This window comes from Myotis yumanensis, unplaced genomic scaffold, assembly GCF_028538775.1.
Source record: "Myotis yumanensis isolate MYYU_CA2020_CCGP unplaced genomic scaffold, mMyoYum1.0.hap1 SCAF_4, whole genome shotgun sequence".
NCBI classification, from domain to species: domain Eukaryota; kingdom Metazoa; phylum Chordata; class Mammalia; order Chiroptera; family Vespertilionidae; genus Myotis; species Myotis yumanensis.
Window position 1 is genome coordinate 79,572,207 of NW_027223755.1, and position 17,424 is coordinate 79,589,630.

Here is a 17,424-nt window from a genome sequence, read left to right on the forward strand (position 1 = left end):
GCTCCAGCACTTGGCCGGATGACCTTGGGCAAGGTTCTTTACCTCCTCAAATCTGTTTCCATATCCATAAAATGTGCACAGTAAGATTTTCTACTTTATAAGATGGTTGTGAGATGAAGTGAGATCCTGACACAGACCAATTACTTAATACATGTTAATAATAATAATTATTATTAACAGTGTGTAACTATCATTTGCAGCCTATTAATTAACAGTGCATTTCAGCTATTTATTAGTGTCCAGTGCCTCTTCTCAGCGCCTAGTGTTTTTCCTTTTGGTTGTCAGAGTTCCTAATTGTCTCTTCAGGGGCTACTTCCTCCCTAGTCCTCCTCCCTTTACCAGTCTGCTGGGTGTCCCTGTGTCAGTGTTAGGATTAGCCTCAGCTGCAGCTGGGTGGAAAGATCTGTGCTGGCTGTCAGTATCAAGCATCTCTCCCCTGCCAGGGAAGACATACATTAACTTATTCTATAGTCACATATGCATTCAGTGAGTGTTTGTTGAGTACTTTGAACCCTCCTGGCACTGGGGTCACCATGAATAGGGCATGGTCCTTGCTCTCCTAATACTGTCTGATCCTTTGGGACACATTGGATCTTCATTCAACAGGTATTTACTGAATGAGAGCTCTCTGCCAGGCACTGTACTATGTGTTGGGGCTTAAGTAGTGAGTGGAGATAGACATGGTGCCTCACAGGGGGTTATAATCAAACAATCCCAAAAGAAAATATAAAAGTGCAATTGTGGTAAGTCCTGGGAAGGAAAAGTACCCAGAGCTATGAGGCAGACCCCTAGTCAGGGAGGTCTGGAGAGTCTGTCCCTTGAACTGAACCTGCTGATGCCTAAGAATGATTTAAAAGAGGGATAAGGGAGAGAATTCCAGGATGAGAGAACAGCAAGTGCAAATGTGCTGTGGGGGCAGGAATACCTAGTAGTGGGTGGGAAGAGGAAACGGTTAGGGTGGGTGCAATGGAGGAGAAGGGGGTTATAGCATGGGATGACATATAGTGTTGTAACCCCTGACCCCTTACTCCCAGCCTGGGGCAGAATGGTTCAGCCCCAACTGCACAGAACGATGTCACTGCTGGCCTGGCAGCCGGGTACAGTGCCAGACCTTTCAATGCAAGGAAAACAAGGTGTGCCAGCAGAAGAACGGCCAGTATGGATGTCACACCTATGGTGAGACCCGCCCCTTATTCTGTCCCCACCTGCCAGCCTTTCAGAGTGGCTGTGATACCAGGGTTCCAATCCCTCCCTTGACAAGAGAAGCCACTGGGGGGGGGGGGGGGGTTGAGGTGGCTGTGGGACCTGGCATGGTGACACTGTTTCCCATGGTCCCCTTTCTTCCCTCAACAGGCTCTGCCACCTGCTTTGTCTATGGAGATCCTCATCATCTCACCTTTGACGGGAGGCACTTTAGCTTCATGGGAAAATGCACCTACATCTTGGCCCAATTCTGTGGCAACTCGACAGGTAGGGTTGCCCCTGTGGCCTGGGTGGGTGGGGGGGTCTGACAGAAAAGTTGGGCATGAGAGCAAATGGGAAGAGCAAGACAAGTAAGGGTGGACATGTCCACCTCAGAAGCAGGACTTTCTCAAGACCAAACTACTTGGGAAAATGTACCTTAAGACACTTGTCTTTTTTTTTAACCGAGGTTGGGTGCGAGGTTGGATAGATAGATAGACGGTTGATGATAGATGGATAGATAGATAGATAGATAGATAGATAGATAGATAAAGTAGGCAGAGGAGTGACGGAAAGATTGAGAGAGAGAAAATGATCAAGCAAATAGGGTAAAATTAACATTTGCAAAATCTGGGTGAAGGCTGCCCTGGAATGCTTTGCACTATTTTTGCAGTTTTCCTATAAGTCTGAAATTATTTCAAAACAAAAAATTAGTGCTCACTTCCACAGCATATATAGCAAAGAAAAGAAAGAGAAAAAGGAACATAAAAAATTTAGGTTCATGAGGCACATAAATGGTAAAAATTCTGCACATTCACGTCAAAAGGATCTTCCTCGGATTTGGGAGTTGCAGGCATCTGATCAAAGTTCTTATACAACAAATCAAAGATACCTTTAAAATTTCAGAATCTAATGTTGAAATATAAATTAAAATGACAGTTTTCAACAATCACCGTTCAAGAGATATAGTATTTTATTCTAAAAAGAGTGAGAAAAGATATTAGGCTTTGCCCTCAGACAAAGCCAATGGTGTTTATACTTCAGTCTCTAATCCTAAGATGTACAAGGCCATTCTTTTTTTTTTTTCTTACAATTTCTTTTTGTTGAATTTATCGAAGTGACATCGGTTAAAAGCACAATGCCATTCTTGAATTTATCTCCCATGTTTCCCTTCTAACAACTAAATTAAACAGCACGTGTTAATTGTAAAATAGAAAAAGCTAAAGGTTTATTTATTTATTTATTTACTTTTATTTTTGAAGATTTCTTTCCATTTATGTGAAGACACTGTTCATTGTGGCCCTGCAGCCACTCCCACATTTCTTCCGGGCTGGCTGAACCTTGATTTGGCCAAGACACTTCTCTTTCTCAGTTGCTTCCTTGGCCAGCGTTTATTGAGAGGCGAACCTGGCATAGTGGCCATAAAGGGACAAGGGAGGTAACACAAGCTCTCACTCTGGAGGACATCCCTGTCCACGGAGGTGGATTGGCAGCACACCTTCACAGACTGTTCTGGAAGAGGCAGACACACATGCCACTCACCTGCCACGTCCCACTCACATGTGGGTCCGGGCTTACCCCTTGAACGACAAAGCCAGTGTCTCTGTAGCCCTTTCTCCCCACAGGGTCAGGTGTGGGGCGCTCCCTCAGGGGCGGGGGAGTGCTCAGAAAAGCTTGTTGAATGAGCTCCTGGGTGCTTTTCACTCCTCTCCCCAACCAGAGCCCTTCTTCAGGGTGGCGGGGAAGAACGAGGAGGGAGCACAGGAAGACATGTCTTGCCTGAGCAAAGTCTACGTGACGCTGCCTGAGACCACAGTCACCCTGCTCAGGGGCAGGCGCACGCTGGTGAGTCCATTTTCTGTTCAGCTCTGCTGGGGCCCCCTGGGGGCTGCTGCAGCCTTGTCCCGGCCAGTTCCTGCAGCTTCTAGACCAGTGATGGCGAACCTTTTGAGCTCGGCGTGTCAGCATTTTGAAAAACCCTAACTTAACTCTGGTGCCATGTCACATATAGAAATTTTTTGATGTTTGCAACCATAGTAAAACAAAGACTTATATTTTTGATATTTATTTTATATATTTAAATGCCATTTAACAAAGAAAAATCAACCAAAAAAATGAGTTCGCGTGTCACCTCTGACACGAGTGTCATAGGTTCGCCATCACTGTGACCCTCTGAGGGACAGGCTTCAGAGCACTCCCCGTGAAGATGTCTTTAGGATGCTGTGAGGGGGGATGTAGGAGAGTTCCGGGGGTCTCCCTGACCCGCGGAGCTGTCTCTCTGTCTCTTTTCTCGGCCCCTCTTTCCAGGTTGAGGGTCAGGAAGTCAACCTCCCAGCCATGCCTTCTAAAGGCATCTTTCTGGTTTCAAGTGGGCGATTTGTGGAGCTGCAGACTGCGTTTGGCTTGCGGATAAGATGGGATGGTGACCAGCAGCTGTTTATAAGTGTGCCCAGGTGAGGCAGCTGCCACTTCTCCCTGCTCCGCTCCTCTGTCTCCCAGGACCCTCCAGTCCTTTTCACTTTCCATTCCGGGCATTAATTCTCAGTCTAGCTCAACAGCAGGCCTCCCTTTGGGTGAGGAGACAGGAGGAAATGGTTTCCGGGCAGTGGATGATAGCAGGATATACTCACAGTGCTTTGGGAAGGTACTAGAAGAAGTCACTAATGGGCAGTGGGAGCTTTCAGAAGAGTGGTCACTTGATCTCAGTCTTCAAGGAAGGCTCATAGGAGAAAGAAAGACTTTATAGAATAGTGATCAGCAAATGCAAGAAAAAACTGGCCCTGACCCGTTTGGCTCAGTGGATAGGGCGTCGGCCTGCGGACTCAAGGGTCCCAGGTTCGATTCCGGTCAAGGGCATGTACCTTGGTTGCGGGCACATCCCCAGTGGGGTGTGTGCAGGAGGCAGCTGATAGATGTTTCTCTCTCATCGATGTTTCTAACTCTCTATCCCTCTCCCTTCCTCTCTGTAAAAAGTCAATAAAATATATTTTTTAAAAAAAAGAAAAGAAAAAACTGGAATGTCTTGGGACCAGCAAAAGGTTTATTATGGACCTGGCTGGTGTGGCTCAGTTACAGCGTCATCTCATATACCGAAGGGCTGCGGGTTCGATTCCCGGTCAGGGCACATACTCAGGTTCAGGGTGCGTGCATGCAGGAGACAACCAATTGATGCTTCTCTCTCACATTGATTTATTTTATTGTTTTATTGCTTAAAGTATTACAAAGAGTATTATATATGTCTCGGTTTTTTTTTCTCCCCTTGAACCTCCCCTAGCCTCTCCTACCCCCCAGTGTCTTGTGTCCATTGGTTATGCTCATATGCATGCATACAAGTCCTTCGGTCGATCTCTTACCCACCCCCCCCAACCCTCCCCGGCTTGATTTTTTTTCTCTCTCTCCCCTCTCCCTTCCTCTCTCTGGAATCAATGAAAAAAAAGACAAAGGGATTTGTTAGGCTGGAATATGAAATGTGTGCAAAAGAAAGGGAGGAAAGGAGACTATAAAGATGGCTTGGGGGTGAGGGCTGCGAGGTCCTGTGTGTCTGGCACTTGGCATGGAACCCTTGATCTGAGTCTGCACCTCTTCCTTCCCTGCCCGTCTCACTCATCCCACTTTGCTGCGGTCCCTCAGATAACTAAGGCCCCTTCCTTCCATTAATGCCTCCTCCTCACCCTGCCCCCCCGCAGCACCTACTATGGCCAACTCTGTGGTTTCTGTGGCAACTATGATGGCGACAGTAGCAACGACAACAAGATGCCTGATGGCAGGCTAGCACAAGATGAGGAGGAACTGGCCATAAGCTGGCAGACAATAGAGGATATAGAGGAGGAGTGAGTGAGGACGTCTCCATCTCTGTCACCGCCCTCCAGCTCTTTTGTCCCTTTTAAGAACCAAACACCCTGACTGGAATCACCCTTCTCCTCCTCTTTCTTCTTCTGCACACCCCCACTTCTGTCCCAGCCAAGTCCATGAACTCATTATCAACACGCGCACTCATCCCACTCTGCTATGACCCCTCACATGATGAAGGCCTCTTCTTCCCATTAATGCTTCCATGTCTCTCTGCCCCCCGCAGCACCTACACTAGCAAGCTCTGTCGTTTCTGTGGCAGCCATGACAGCGACAGTAGCACACGTAGCAACAACTATCAGATACCTGAGGGCATGCTAGGGCAACACGAGGAGCTGGGCAACAGCTGGCCGGCAGAAGACGATATGGAAAAGAAGTGAGTGAAGACGTCTCCGTCTCTTTCGGCAGCCTCCTTTGCCCCCTTTAAGAACCAAGCACTCTGACTGGCATCACCCCTTTTCTCCTCTTCTTCTGCACGCCCCCACTTTTGCCCCAGCCAAGTCCATGAACTCATTACCAACATGCTCACCCTACCACCGGTGTTCTTCAGACAGCTGTGAACAGGCCCTCTCTTGCTTGTCCAGCCCAGGTTTCCCATCTTTAGGGCTTGGTGTTCAAGTGTTCTCTACTAGGGGTTGCTGAGAACTGGGAGACTGCTGGGGTAGGGGCTGAATGGAGGAAAACTTTGGCTCTTAGGGCATTTGTTGGGGGGTCTCTTCTAGGTGCCATAACAAGGCAAATCCCCCATCTTGCAACTCAACCTTGCAGAACACTCTATCAGGGCCAGAGTTCTGTGGACGGATCACAATCTTCCATGGAGCCTTTGAGTATGAAGGGGGGCAGAATGGGGGTGTGTGTGGGGGGGACGGTTGGGGGTCCTCCAAGACAAGAAGGTCTTCCCTCTCTGCCCCTCGTTCCCTCTGACCTGGCTTCTCTCTGCAGAACATGTCTGCCTCACCTCATGGCCTCTTTCTTCTTCAACAACTGCATGTTTGACATGTGTAAATACCAGGGGCTGCAGCAGACGCTGTGTGTCCATATGGCAGCCTTGACTGAGGCCTGCCAGGATGCTGGCTACATGGTGAAGCCCTGGAGGGGACCCCAGTTCTGCTGTGAGTTGTGCAGAGAAGCGGGGGTGGGGGTGGGGGGAGGGCAGTGCTTCCTTCAGGCACATGGAAGCAGAGGGCCAACTTCTAAGGGTGTTGTGTTAGCACAGGCTTGGGAGCACCTGGTTTAATCCTTTCACTTCCACGTGTGGAGGGGAAATCTGCAGAATCATAAACATCCACTGAGAAAATCAGTCACTTAGAAACTCAGAAAGCCTTCCCAACTGCCTGAGCTGTGCAGAGCAATGCCTATGGGTAGATGCCTGGTGCACACACAAAATACAGACTTGTGGCTGGGAGGTTGCACCACGGCTGCTGCACATCTGCTGATTATGACCCAGCTCTCTGGAGAGATGCTTTAGGGCAAGGCCATGCCCTTGTTCGAGGCCACGTGGTGGTCCCCTAGCTCTCCTTCCACCCGGACCATTTATGTTGGCTTTGTCTACATAGCACACTCTTGAGGTTCTTGGATCAGTCTGCTCCCACAGACCTGACTCTTGGTCGTCCCCTGCAGGTCTCTCTTCCAGGCTTAAGGTAGACACTGAGCTCCTCAGTCATGCTGCTCCCAGTTCCTCTCTTCTTCTCAACATGGGCAGAAGTCTCTAGTTGTGGGCCTTCTGAACTCTGGATTACGAACTAGATGCGACCTTCTTTCTCTTGTCCTCAGCTGGCCTCATACCCTACTCACTTGTGCTTCTCCTTCCACCAGCTCTGGACTGCCCACCTAACAGCAAGTACACCATATGTGCCAAGCAGTGCCCTGAGACCTGCCACTCCACGTTCTCTGGCATGTCCTGCCAGGACCGATGTGTGGAGGGCTGTGAGTGCAACCCTGGCTTCGTCCTCAGTGGTCTCCACTGCATCCCCCGATCCCAATGTGGGTGCCTTGACTCCATGGGCCACTACATCATGGTGAGTCTCTGGGGCTGGGCCTCTTAGCCTTGAAGCCAGAAAGCCCTCCTCAGGCATCTGAAGTGACAGCAAGAGAGAAGGGGGTGTGGCAGGGCCCCGCAGGGCTGGGATTAGGGAAATTCTGGCTCAGTTCTCCTTGCCCTTTTCCCTTGTTTAGCTCTAGTGCTTTTTAAGCAGACAGGGATGGAATCAGCTACTGCTTACACTACCCGGCTGAGCTGGAGACCCCTGCTGTTCTCCCCTCCCATCTTCCCTGCCTCCATGTCCCTGAGTCATTTTCTTGCATCTGTGTCTTCCCTGCACTTTTTCCAAACACTCTTCTCTCCTACCAAGCCTTCTTTCTCTGCTGAAAGACTTCGGCTCCCTCCTGGGCCACTGTCTCCACATTTTTCTCAGAGGCAGCATTTGGAGTCAAATCCTCATCTATATCGCTTCTCTTTTTCCTTCTTTGCCTGTCCTTCATTCACCCCAAGTTCTGGAAATAACACTGATGTCTGTCAAAGCCATCTACCACCTGAGGTCCACTTGGACCTCCTCCCCTCGGCCCCAGTTCCAGGCCCACTGAACGCTCTCTCTCTCTGTCTTGCCTTCCTCTCAATTTCACCTTCTTTTCAGCTCCTTTCACCCTGCTCTGCCTCCAGCCACCTATGCCTGTTGGAATTCTTCACCTCCTTTGAGGTCCTGTTGAAATGCTGCCTCCTCCTTGAAGCCTTCTTGAAAGGCTAAGTCAGAAAGCACCCTCTAATCTCTTGTAGCAAGCACTTACCGTCTGTTTTGAAGGCAGGAAACTCTCACAGGATGCTCTGCTTGTCTTCTTTGGGTGCATATTGTGTTGGAGTACATGGTCTATCAGTTTATTTGTTCACTGCCCCCACTGGGTATGAGTTGCCTTATGGCAAGGGCATCGTCCATCCAGTTAGTTACTAAATTCCTAATGCTTGGCACCCTGCAGACATAAATATCTGTTGAAATAGTGAAGGAACAAGCAGATGATAGAATGATTGGGTTGGTGAGTGAATGCCAGACTTCTGCCACTAATCCTGGAGCTTTGGGCAGGCCAATGAGCAGGCCAATGGTCTGAATAGCAGTGGACGCTGAATAACACTGAACAGTCAGACCTGGGAATAACCTCTTTTTTGTCCTCCCTGTCTTTCCCCAGGTAGGGCAGCACTGGTTTGCGCCAGACTGCAGGCAGCTCTGTATCTGTGAGGGCAACAGCAAAATCCGCTGTGTGCTCTGGAAGTGCGAGGCTCAGGAGGTGTGCAGTCAGCAGGATGGCGTTTACGGCTGCCATGCCACAGGTGAGCAGTCAGGTGGGAGGTGAGCAGAGGGGCTGCCTATGCAGCCTCAAGCAAGGGCATGAACTTGCTCTAAAGCAGGCTCCCCAGAGAGCTGGAGCATACCCAGGGGCTGGAAGGCAGTTGCCCAGAACCGAGCAGTGTCCTCAAGGACCCAGAGAGTGAGGTTGGGGTAGTCCCTGTTCTTGACCTCTCCAAGCCAGGCTGACCACCCAATGAGATATGGGGACCACCCCAATGTGGACTCACCAGGATGGGACCTCCGGGTTAGTGCACCTCTGAACTCCATCTCGCCCTTCCCAGGGACCGCCACCTGCACTGTCTCAGGGGATCCCCACTACCTGACATTCGATGGAGCCCTGCACCACTTCATGGGCACCTGCAGCTACACCCTCGCCCAGCTTTGCTGGCCAAGGTCCTTCGACAACTATTTTGTCGTGAGCACCACCAACGAATTCCAAGGTGGGAATGCGGAGGTCTCCCACGTGACCGCCGTCCACATACAGGTCTTCAAACTCAAAATCTCACTGATCAAAGGCTACAAGGTTGTGGTACGTGCCTCTGCCTACCTCCTGAGGCTCCACACCGAGCAGTCTGCTCAGAACCTCTATTCTGCCCCTCCTTGCCTGCAGACCTGCCTATCTGGCTTCCAGAGCCCCTAGGAGTTCCCCACAGCAGATCCAGCCCCAGGTCTTGAGACACACCCTCTGCCCCCCTCCTGCTCCTGTCTTGGTCCTGTTGTTATTCTTGTTCCAAATGCCTTTCTTTACCATGTCCTCCCTGCCTTTGCAGCTGAATGGTCGCCGGGTGACCCTGCCTGTATGGCCTGCACAAGGTCGGGTAGGCATTAGGCACAGTGGCTCTTTTATTGTCCTCTACACGGATTTGGGGCTTCAAGTTCGCTATGATGGGAACCACCTGGTCAAAGTGACAGTGCCCTCCACCTATGCTGGCCGGCTCTGCGGGCTGTGCGGTGAGTTCCTTGGGCACCTGCAGGCAAAGCCAGGACAACAGGAAGGAGCCCGTCCCATTCATTGCTTAGCCACACACTCAGTTCGGTGTCCCAGGTGTTTGTCCCTGCTGCATGGGTGGAGGGCATTAGGCGTGAGGGTGGGTGTTAAGGGAAACTCAAGGTGAAGAGAAAATTAACCTTAGTCTGTGGAGTGCAGAGCGAAGGAGCCTCATGGGGGAAGGAGGGTGGTGGTCCTGGGGCTGGGGCTGCTCGCAGGATTCGTCTGTGGCCTCTGTTAACTGCTCCCTCCTCCAGGAAACTACAACAGCAACAGCTCAGATGACAATCTGAAACCAGATGGAAAGCCTGCAGACAACTCCATCGAACTGGGGGTTGCCTGGAAGTCAAATGAATACTCTGAATCTGGGTGAGCTGGGAAGAGAGGGGCGATGGACCCGGGGGAGAGCCTCAGCAGGCAGCCTGCTGGTGTCCTCGGTGTTCCCAGTCTCTCCGACACTGGATTTGATGGAAGGTTGTTCGGACCTCCCGTGCCTCTGCCTCCTGTGCTTACTGATCTGTCCCTTTGGAGAACCTTTGGGCAGTCTATACTGAGAAGGAACCTTCCTTCCTTCTGTGTCTTCTGACCTTCCTACTTGAGGGCACAACTTTGTTCTCTTCTCCTGTTCTTATTCATGTCCCTGTTTTTCTCTCTACTTTTCAGTTTTGAGGAAGGTTCCTCCAACCCTAAATTCCTATCTTTCCTCCCTTTTTTGGGGAAAGCTGCTTCTCTGCAGGTGGCAAACCTCCCAGATGCCAGGAGAACGAAGTGGCAGACACCTGGAATAAGAACTGTAATGTCTTAATCAACCCTCAGGGTAAGCCTCATCCCCCACTGGCTGTTTTTGCCACCCCCAAGGCCAGAGAAAGAGGAGGGGGACTGGTCAGGGAGGCAGGAAGAGAGACATGAAATAGACAGAAGGTCAGGAAGAGGTGTGCAGAGGTAGTGTGTACCTTCTTGGGAGCCTGAAGGATACGCTGCTTTTACGTCTCAGGAAGTAGGTTCTCAGTAAATACAGGTTTTGTTGAAAATGGATGTCGAATTTGCCCCAAGCAGCTGCCTGGTTCTGGTCCCTTCCCAGGTTTCTGCTCTTCTCTCATACACCTATGGTTTCCTCCTCCAGGCCCCTTCTCCCAGTGCCACAAGGTGGTACCCCCAGAACCCAGCTTTGCCAGTTGTGTGCATGGCCAGTGTGGGACCAAGGGAGATGCCCTGACCCTGTGCCGCTCCCTGCAGGCCTATGCATCCCAGTGTGCACAGGCCGGCCAGCCCCCTGTCTGGCGGAACAGCACCTTCTGCCGTAAGTGACCTGCAGCCTGGAGGAGTCCTCCCCACCCCAGCCTTGTCCTCTCCTTTCCCTACATTCTGTTCCTCTGATCTTCCCTTCACAGCCTGATCCTCAGCGCCCACAGGGGCCCTCCTCTGTTCTCCCCTCTCCAGTCTCCCCAAGCCCAACCCTCATCCTCTACTGCACCGGGAGCCTCCTCCACCCGATTCTCACCTCACCCAAAGGTTCCACCCTCACTTGGTTACTGCATCTTTCCCTCTTACCCAGGCCAGCTCTGTTTCCTTTCTTCCTGTCTTTCCCAGGAACTCATTTTTTTAAAATTGCGTGTAAAATATACATACTGTAAAATTTCCCATTTTAAAGATTTTTAAGTCCAGTTCTATAACATTAAGTACATTCACACTGTTATGCAACCATCAACTCCATTCATCTCTGGAACTTTTTCATCTTCCCAAACTGAAACTCTGTCCCCATTAAGCACTAACGTCCCATCCCTACCCCACCCTCCCTAACCCTGGGCACCCAGCATTTTCTTCTCTGTCTCTATGAATTTGACCGCTCTAGGGACCTCATGTATTTATCTTTTTGTGACTGGCTTGTTTCACTTAGCATAATGTACTCAAGGTTCATCCATGTTGTAGTATGTGCCAGAATTCCCTTCTTTTTAAGGCTGAATCATATTCCATTACCTGGATTGACCCCATTTCATTTGTCCACTGGTCTAATACACATTCCCAGGAATTATTGATGTCCCAAGGGCAGGGAGGTGGAGATCACTCAGCCCTTCCTAACACTGGTTTCTTCTTAGCTCTGAAGTGCCCTTCTGGCAGCAGCTACAGCCCCTGTGCCAACCCTTGCCCAGCCACCTGCCGCACCCTGAACACCCCAAAAGACTGCCCGGCAGCACTGCCCTGTGCCGAGGGCTGCGAGTGCCAGAAAGGCCATGTCCTGAGTGGAGCCTCCTGTGTGCCCTTCAACGAGTGCGGCTGCACCGACCCCCGGGGCTCCTACTACCCGGTGAGAGGCCAGACAAAAGCGGTGCCCTGCCCTTCCAAGCTCTGCGAGTTTGGGGGCAGAAGGAGTAAGGCAGGCCAGTACTCGGGGCTGAGGAGTAAGCCCAGAGCCAAAAGGCTGAGAGAGGGTTGCGATGGAGGTAAACTGAGTGAAGCCAGCCTCACAGGGAGCTCTTGGGGTGTAGGGGGTCAGTCTGTCTCTGGCTTCCAAGTTTCTGCTGCATGCCCACATCCCACAGCTTGGGGAGAGCTGGTACACGGACACAACCTGCTCCAGGCTCTGCTCCTGCTCCACCCACAACATCTCCTGCCTTGACACCTCCTGCAACCCTGGACAACTGTGCTGGGCCCTGCACGGGCTGATACGCTGCCGGAGTTCAGGTATGAGGCCACTGAACATGCAAGAGGACACCCCAGCCACCAAGACAAGCTCTCCCCAAGTTCCCCTTATACTCTCCTCGCTGCGGTCTGTAGCGCTCCAGTTTGTGGCCCTGCTGTCCAGAGCTTCCGGTGGGGAAAGATGACCACTGCACTGTCTGCTGGGAAGGGCTCCTTGAAGTCACTCATGGTTCTCCCATAGCGGATGTGGACTTAGATGGGACATTCGAAGTCTCTTCCTGGCAGAATAACGCCCGTCCTACCCTAAGCCTCACACCAGCCTAGCCCTTGTTTCTTGATTCTTTTATTTTGTCGTCCTTCCCTTTGGAGGCCCCTTGCCTTCACATCCTTCCCTTGAAGGTGAGGAGAATGCCTGTTCTTTTTTTTTTTTTTTTTTTTTAAATATATTTTATTGATTTTTTACAGAGAGGAAGGGAGAGGGATAGAGAGTTAGAAACATCAATGAGAGAGAAACATTGATCAGCTGCCTCCTGCATACTCCCTACTGGGGATGTGCCCGAAACCAAGGTACATGCCCTTGACCGGAATCGAACCCGGGACCCTTGAGTCCGCAGGCTGACGCTCTATCCACTGAGCCACACCGGTCAGGGCGAGAATGCCTGTTCTTGATTGAGGCTGGGCACTCCTCAGCCACCTTTCCCCTGCAGGTATGGGAGTGTGCCGGATCGAAGACAAGTCCTACTATGTGAGCTTTGATGGCCATTATCATGCCATCAGGAGCACCTGTGCTTATGTCCTGGTGAAGACATGTCACTTCACCACGGACCTGCCCTTCTTCAAGATCAGTGGAGAGAATGAGGAGAGGGAAGGCCAATCCCCTGCTTTCTACCTCCGCCAGCTCAATATTAGCATCTTTGATTCCCTGATCACCCTACAAAAGGACCATCATGTGCTGGTGAGCTGGGCGACACAGGCAGGGACAAAGGAAGCAAGCTCTGGGGAGAGGGCTCCCTGGTTCTTCTTCCTACTCGCACGCCCTGCTCTCCTCTGCAGATCAATGGCAAACAGGTCACCCTTCCCTCAAACAACCGGGTCCGGGGCGTCCGCATCTCTGCCAGTGGCACCTACACCGTGCTCAGCCTTTACATTGGGATGGAAGTCAAGTTTGATGGCAACGGGTTCTTAGAGATCGAAATCCCTAGAGCCTATTATGGAAAGGTGAGGAAAACACCTGGCTCTTGTCCTAGGGGAGTCAGCATCCCCACAAGGGGTGGGGCCCTCGACCCAAGATGGCCCTGCCCAGAACAGGAGAGGGATGACAAGTGCTCCCTTCTCTTTAGAGTGGAAAAGGGGTGCTAAATGAGAAGTGCTTTCCTGCCCCGACCCTGCAGGCTGACTCCCCTCTGCCCGCCCAGGTCTGTGGCATATGCGGAAACTTCAATGATGAGGAAGAGGATGAAATAATGATGCCCAATGACGAGCTAGCCCAGAATGACATCGATTTTGTGCATAGTTGGCAAGATAAGGAGGCCAACCCAAAGTAATTGTCCCCAATTTCGCTCTGCCTTTTCATAGGAGCAGGAGTTGGGATTCTGGATAATGTGGCACACCTGGGGTAGAGGGCGCGGAGCCCTTCCTTCATGTGTGTAATGTGACTGGGGATGGCTTCTGGGACCTGGGAGCCTATTTGGAGAAACATGCAAGTTTTCTTTTCTTGGCTTCAAAACATGGGCGGGAACCGAGGCTGCATGGAAGGTGGCCAGAGCTCAGACCAGCTTCCCAGTGAAAACAAGAGGTGTCTTCAGGGTCACTTGGGAGCACCAGATACTTTTCAGAGGTGGGGCAGTGGCTACCCCTACATGACCCCTTCCCCTTCCCAGTTGCCAAGATGAGCAAATAGATGAGCAGATGAAGACCAAAGCAGGATATCAGGAGACTCGGAGTGCAAACTGCAAGCCATCTCACCTAATGAGAGCCATGAAGCACTGCAAAGTGGCCTTTCAGACCCCGGCTTGGACCAAGTGTGCCGCCCAGGTGGCCCTCACGCCCTTTCTGCTGGACTGTATGCACAACCTCTGTGAGTTAAGAGGCCTAAGCCACGCCCTCTGCGACTCTCTGCAAGCCTTTGGGGCCGCCTGCCAGGCCCAGGGGCTCAAGCCCCCAATCTGGAGAAACAGCAGTTTCTGCCGTGAGTGTCCCCTGTGCTCATCCCAAATAGTTCCCAACCCCTGTTTCTATCTGTGGGTAGAAAAAGCTGTTCTCCTTTCCAATTACTTCCGACCCACTTCTGACCTCACCGTCTCTGAGGAGCGCTGTGACAATAACCTCTTAGCCCAGGCCCCTCCCCCCAGGACAGCACGCTGTTTCTCATCTACTTGGCTAACACTGTCTTTCCAAAGGATATGTGACCATGTTACTCCCCTGCATGGCGGTTGTCTGCAATATGAGTCCAAGGTCCTGCCTGAGGTGTATGGTGCCCTGCGCACTGCCCCAGCCTCTCCTCGCCCACCCCTGTCCTGAGATCTGCCATCATCTGCACCCAGCGACCGCATTCCCCACACAGCCCTGCTTTCCCGCACCCTCCCTGCCTTTACACACATTGCTCCTGGCACCTAGAAAGTTCTTCTCCCCTCCTGGCAGACTTCTAGGCGTCCTTCTGGAGCGCTTTTCTTTAACATTTTAAAAAAGAGATTAGTCACATACCATAATATTCACTCCTTTCCTTAAAATATATTTTTATTGATTTTAGAGAGGAGGGGAGAGGGAGAGAGAGCTAGAAACATCAATGATGAGAGAAAATCATTGATCGGCTGCCTTCTGCAAGCTGGATATTGGGGATGGAGCCTGCAACCCGGGCATGTGCCCTGACCGGGAATCGAACCCGTGACCTCCCCGTTCCTAGGTCCATGCTCAACCACTGAGCAACGCTGGTCGGGCTGCACTCCTTTTAAGGTGTACAGTCCACTGGCTTTTTGAACGTTCACGAGGTTCTACAACCATCACTACTATCTAATTCCTGAAACTTTTAAAATTTAAAACAGTGATTAAAGTGTTGTTAGTATGCGATGCATTCATATGGTTCAAAAACTTTAAAAGTATTAAGAGTCCTAGTGAAGTCTCCCTCCCACCCTGACCCCATGGGTGGAGTGCCTAGCCTGCTCTTATCAGCACCTCAGTATTTTCCCAAGGTCTTTCTGCACATACAAACGTACAACTCTACTTTCCTTATCTTCTCACAAATAGCCTTTGAGACCCAGTTTTTTGCACGTTTTTTCACTTGGCAATCTAACTTGGCGATGCTACTACATCAGAGATTCTCTTACACGTCAGATGGCCACGTCCCACTTTGTCTTGCAGCTGAGTAACGTGCCATTATAACATCATAATCCGTTTATCATCATTTATTTAACTAGTTTCCTGTTAATGGACTTTCCAGTTGTTTCCAATCTTTTGTCTCCCAAGCTGGACTGGGAGAGCCACTCTTTTTCCTTCCTTCCCTGGGGCCCTGGCACATAGCCCACCATCACCAAGTCTTTACCCCTCCCCTTGTTTCCCCCCAGCTCTGAAATGCCCCACCCACAGCACCTATGCGTCCTGCGTTCCCTCCTGCTCACTTTCCTGCTGGGACCTGGAAGGCCAGTGTGATGACACCAACGTTCCCTCCACCTGCGAGGAGGGCTGCATTTGCCAGTCTGGCTATGTGCTCAGTGAGCAACAGTGTGTGCCCAGAACGCAGTGTGGCTGCAGGGATGCCCAGGGCCGCTCCCTCCCCGTGAGTGGGGAAGGGGGTTGGGGTGGGAAAAACACACCTTGAGGATGGTACTCTCTCCTTTCCTCAGCCTCTCTCAGCCTGGAGTGCCGTGTCTGCATGGCTGGCCCTACCTGGGGCAACAGGGCAGGGCGGTCTCCAGCCAGGCCTGGGCTGGGGGGGTGTGGTTTGGATCTGAGGAATTCAAACCTTGGGATACAGCACAGTGTATTGGAGGAGCATGGCCTTGGTTTGAATCCTAATGGTACCACTCAGGGGACTGTGTTACCTCAGTTTCCTTATCTGTAATATGGGTCCAGTAGTTAACTCCTGAACAACATATGTAAGACGCCAAGCACAATGCCTCTAGGGCAGGGGTGGGCAAACTTTTTGACTCGAGGGCCACAATGGGTTCTTAAACTGGACCGGAGGGCCGGAACAAAAGCATGGATGGAGTGTTTGTGCGAACTAATATAAATTCAAAGTAAACATCATTACATAAAAGGGTACGGTCTTTTTTTTTTTTTAGTTTTATTCATTTCAAAAGGGCCAGATGCGGCCCACGGGCCGTAGTTTGCCCACGGCTGCTCTAGGGGGTGGTACAGCGACATAAGTGTGTGGATGGCTCCAAAACTGCCTCTAGCCTGCGCCAATTAAGCTATTTAGACTGTGGGCTTGGGCTGAAGGGGTGAAGGAAGGAGAACTGGCCTGCCCGCCTCATTCCCTTGCTCTTCCTATGGCTTCCACAGACAGGGACAACCTGGCTCTCCAGTGGCTGCACCCAGAACTGTACCTGCAGAGCAGGAACCATTCAGTGCCAGCCCTTCGTCTGCTCCTCTGGCTCTCACTGCCAGACCAACTCCAACGGCAGCAGCACATGCGCCCCCCACAGTAAGGGAGGCACATGGGAGGTGGAGAGAGGCTGCAAAGCTCTGCAGAGCGAAAGCCAAGCTCAGGCTTGGGGTGGGCCTGGGTTCTCCATGGCTCCCTGCGAGGCATGACCCTCCATGGGATTCACTCCTTTAAGAGCAAAAGGAGGGAACTGGACGAGATGCTCTCGGGTTTTTAATGGGACTGAGAGAGGGGCAAGTTTCAGCTTAAGTATCAAGGGGGCTCAGGGCTAAGGCGGGGGCGGGGGGGGGGCGGCGACAAGAGACCAGGGCAGGATTCTGGGGGCCATTATATCTGGGCAGGATGCCTTCTCAGTGTTGGCCCTTCTTGGCAGAGTTGGAACGTTGCTCAATTTTCGGAGACCCCCATTACCGCACATTTGACGGTGTTAGCTACCACTTCCAGGGCCGCATGACCTACATCCTGGTCAAGACCGTGGACACGCTCCCCAGGAATGTGGTGCCCCTGGTCGTGGAGGGACGCAACAAAATGCATACGCCCCTCAGCCAGATCTTCCTGCAGGAAGTCATTGTGATAGTCTACAGCTACACAGTCCAGCTCCAGGCTGACCTGCAGCTTGTGGTAAGAGGCGGGCCAGGCCGGGAGGTTCTGGGGAGGCCACCTGGGCCGGAGCAGGTGAAGCCTGGACTCTGTTCCCTGGGAAGTTTCTGACGGCGGCTGCCTGATTACAGAACTCGGAGTTAGGGTCATCCTCATGTCATGGGGAGAGGCAGTGGAGGGCATGTGATTAAGCAAAAGGCTGGGGAGAGAGAGGGGATGAGAGAGAA

At 51.5% G+C, this 17,424-nt stretch overlaps 1 protein-coding gene across 1 annotated transcript in view; it reads left to right on the top strand.

Moving 5' to 3' along the window:
- Positions 1 to 17,424, top strand: part of ZAN (zonadhesin) — a 28,629-nt gene that overhangs the window by 6,285 nt on the left and 4,920 nt on the right. The window contains 23 exon segments of the mRNA XM_070413751.1: positions 1,035 to 1,176; positions 1,354 to 1,470; positions 2,903 to 3,027; positions 3,490 to 3,635; positions 4,869 to 5,012; positions 5,754 to 5,858; positions 5,974 to 6,143; positions 6,847 to 7,049; positions 8,209 to 8,350; positions 8,651 to 8,898; positions 9,140 to 9,320; positions 9,615 to 9,726; positions 10,080 to 10,174; positions 10,481 to 10,657; positions 11,454 to 11,662; positions 11,898 to 12,039; positions 12,705 to 12,952; positions 13,051 to 13,215; positions 13,413 to 13,537; positions 13,878 to 14,185; positions 15,558 to 15,769; positions 16,495 to 16,636; positions 16,971 to 17,218. Coding sequence (XP_070269852.1) covers positions 1,035 to 1,176; positions 1,354 to 1,470; positions 2,903 to 3,027; positions 3,490 to 3,635; positions 4,869 to 5,012; positions 5,754 to 5,858; positions 5,974 to 6,143; positions 6,847 to 7,049; positions 8,209 to 8,350; positions 8,651 to 8,898; positions 9,140 to 9,320; positions 9,615 to 9,726; positions 10,080 to 10,174; positions 10,481 to 10,657; positions 11,454 to 11,662; positions 11,898 to 12,039; positions 12,705 to 12,952; positions 13,051 to 13,215; positions 13,413 to 13,537; positions 13,878 to 14,185; positions 15,558 to 15,769; positions 16,495 to 16,636; positions 16,971 to 17,218 — 3,906 coding nt within the window.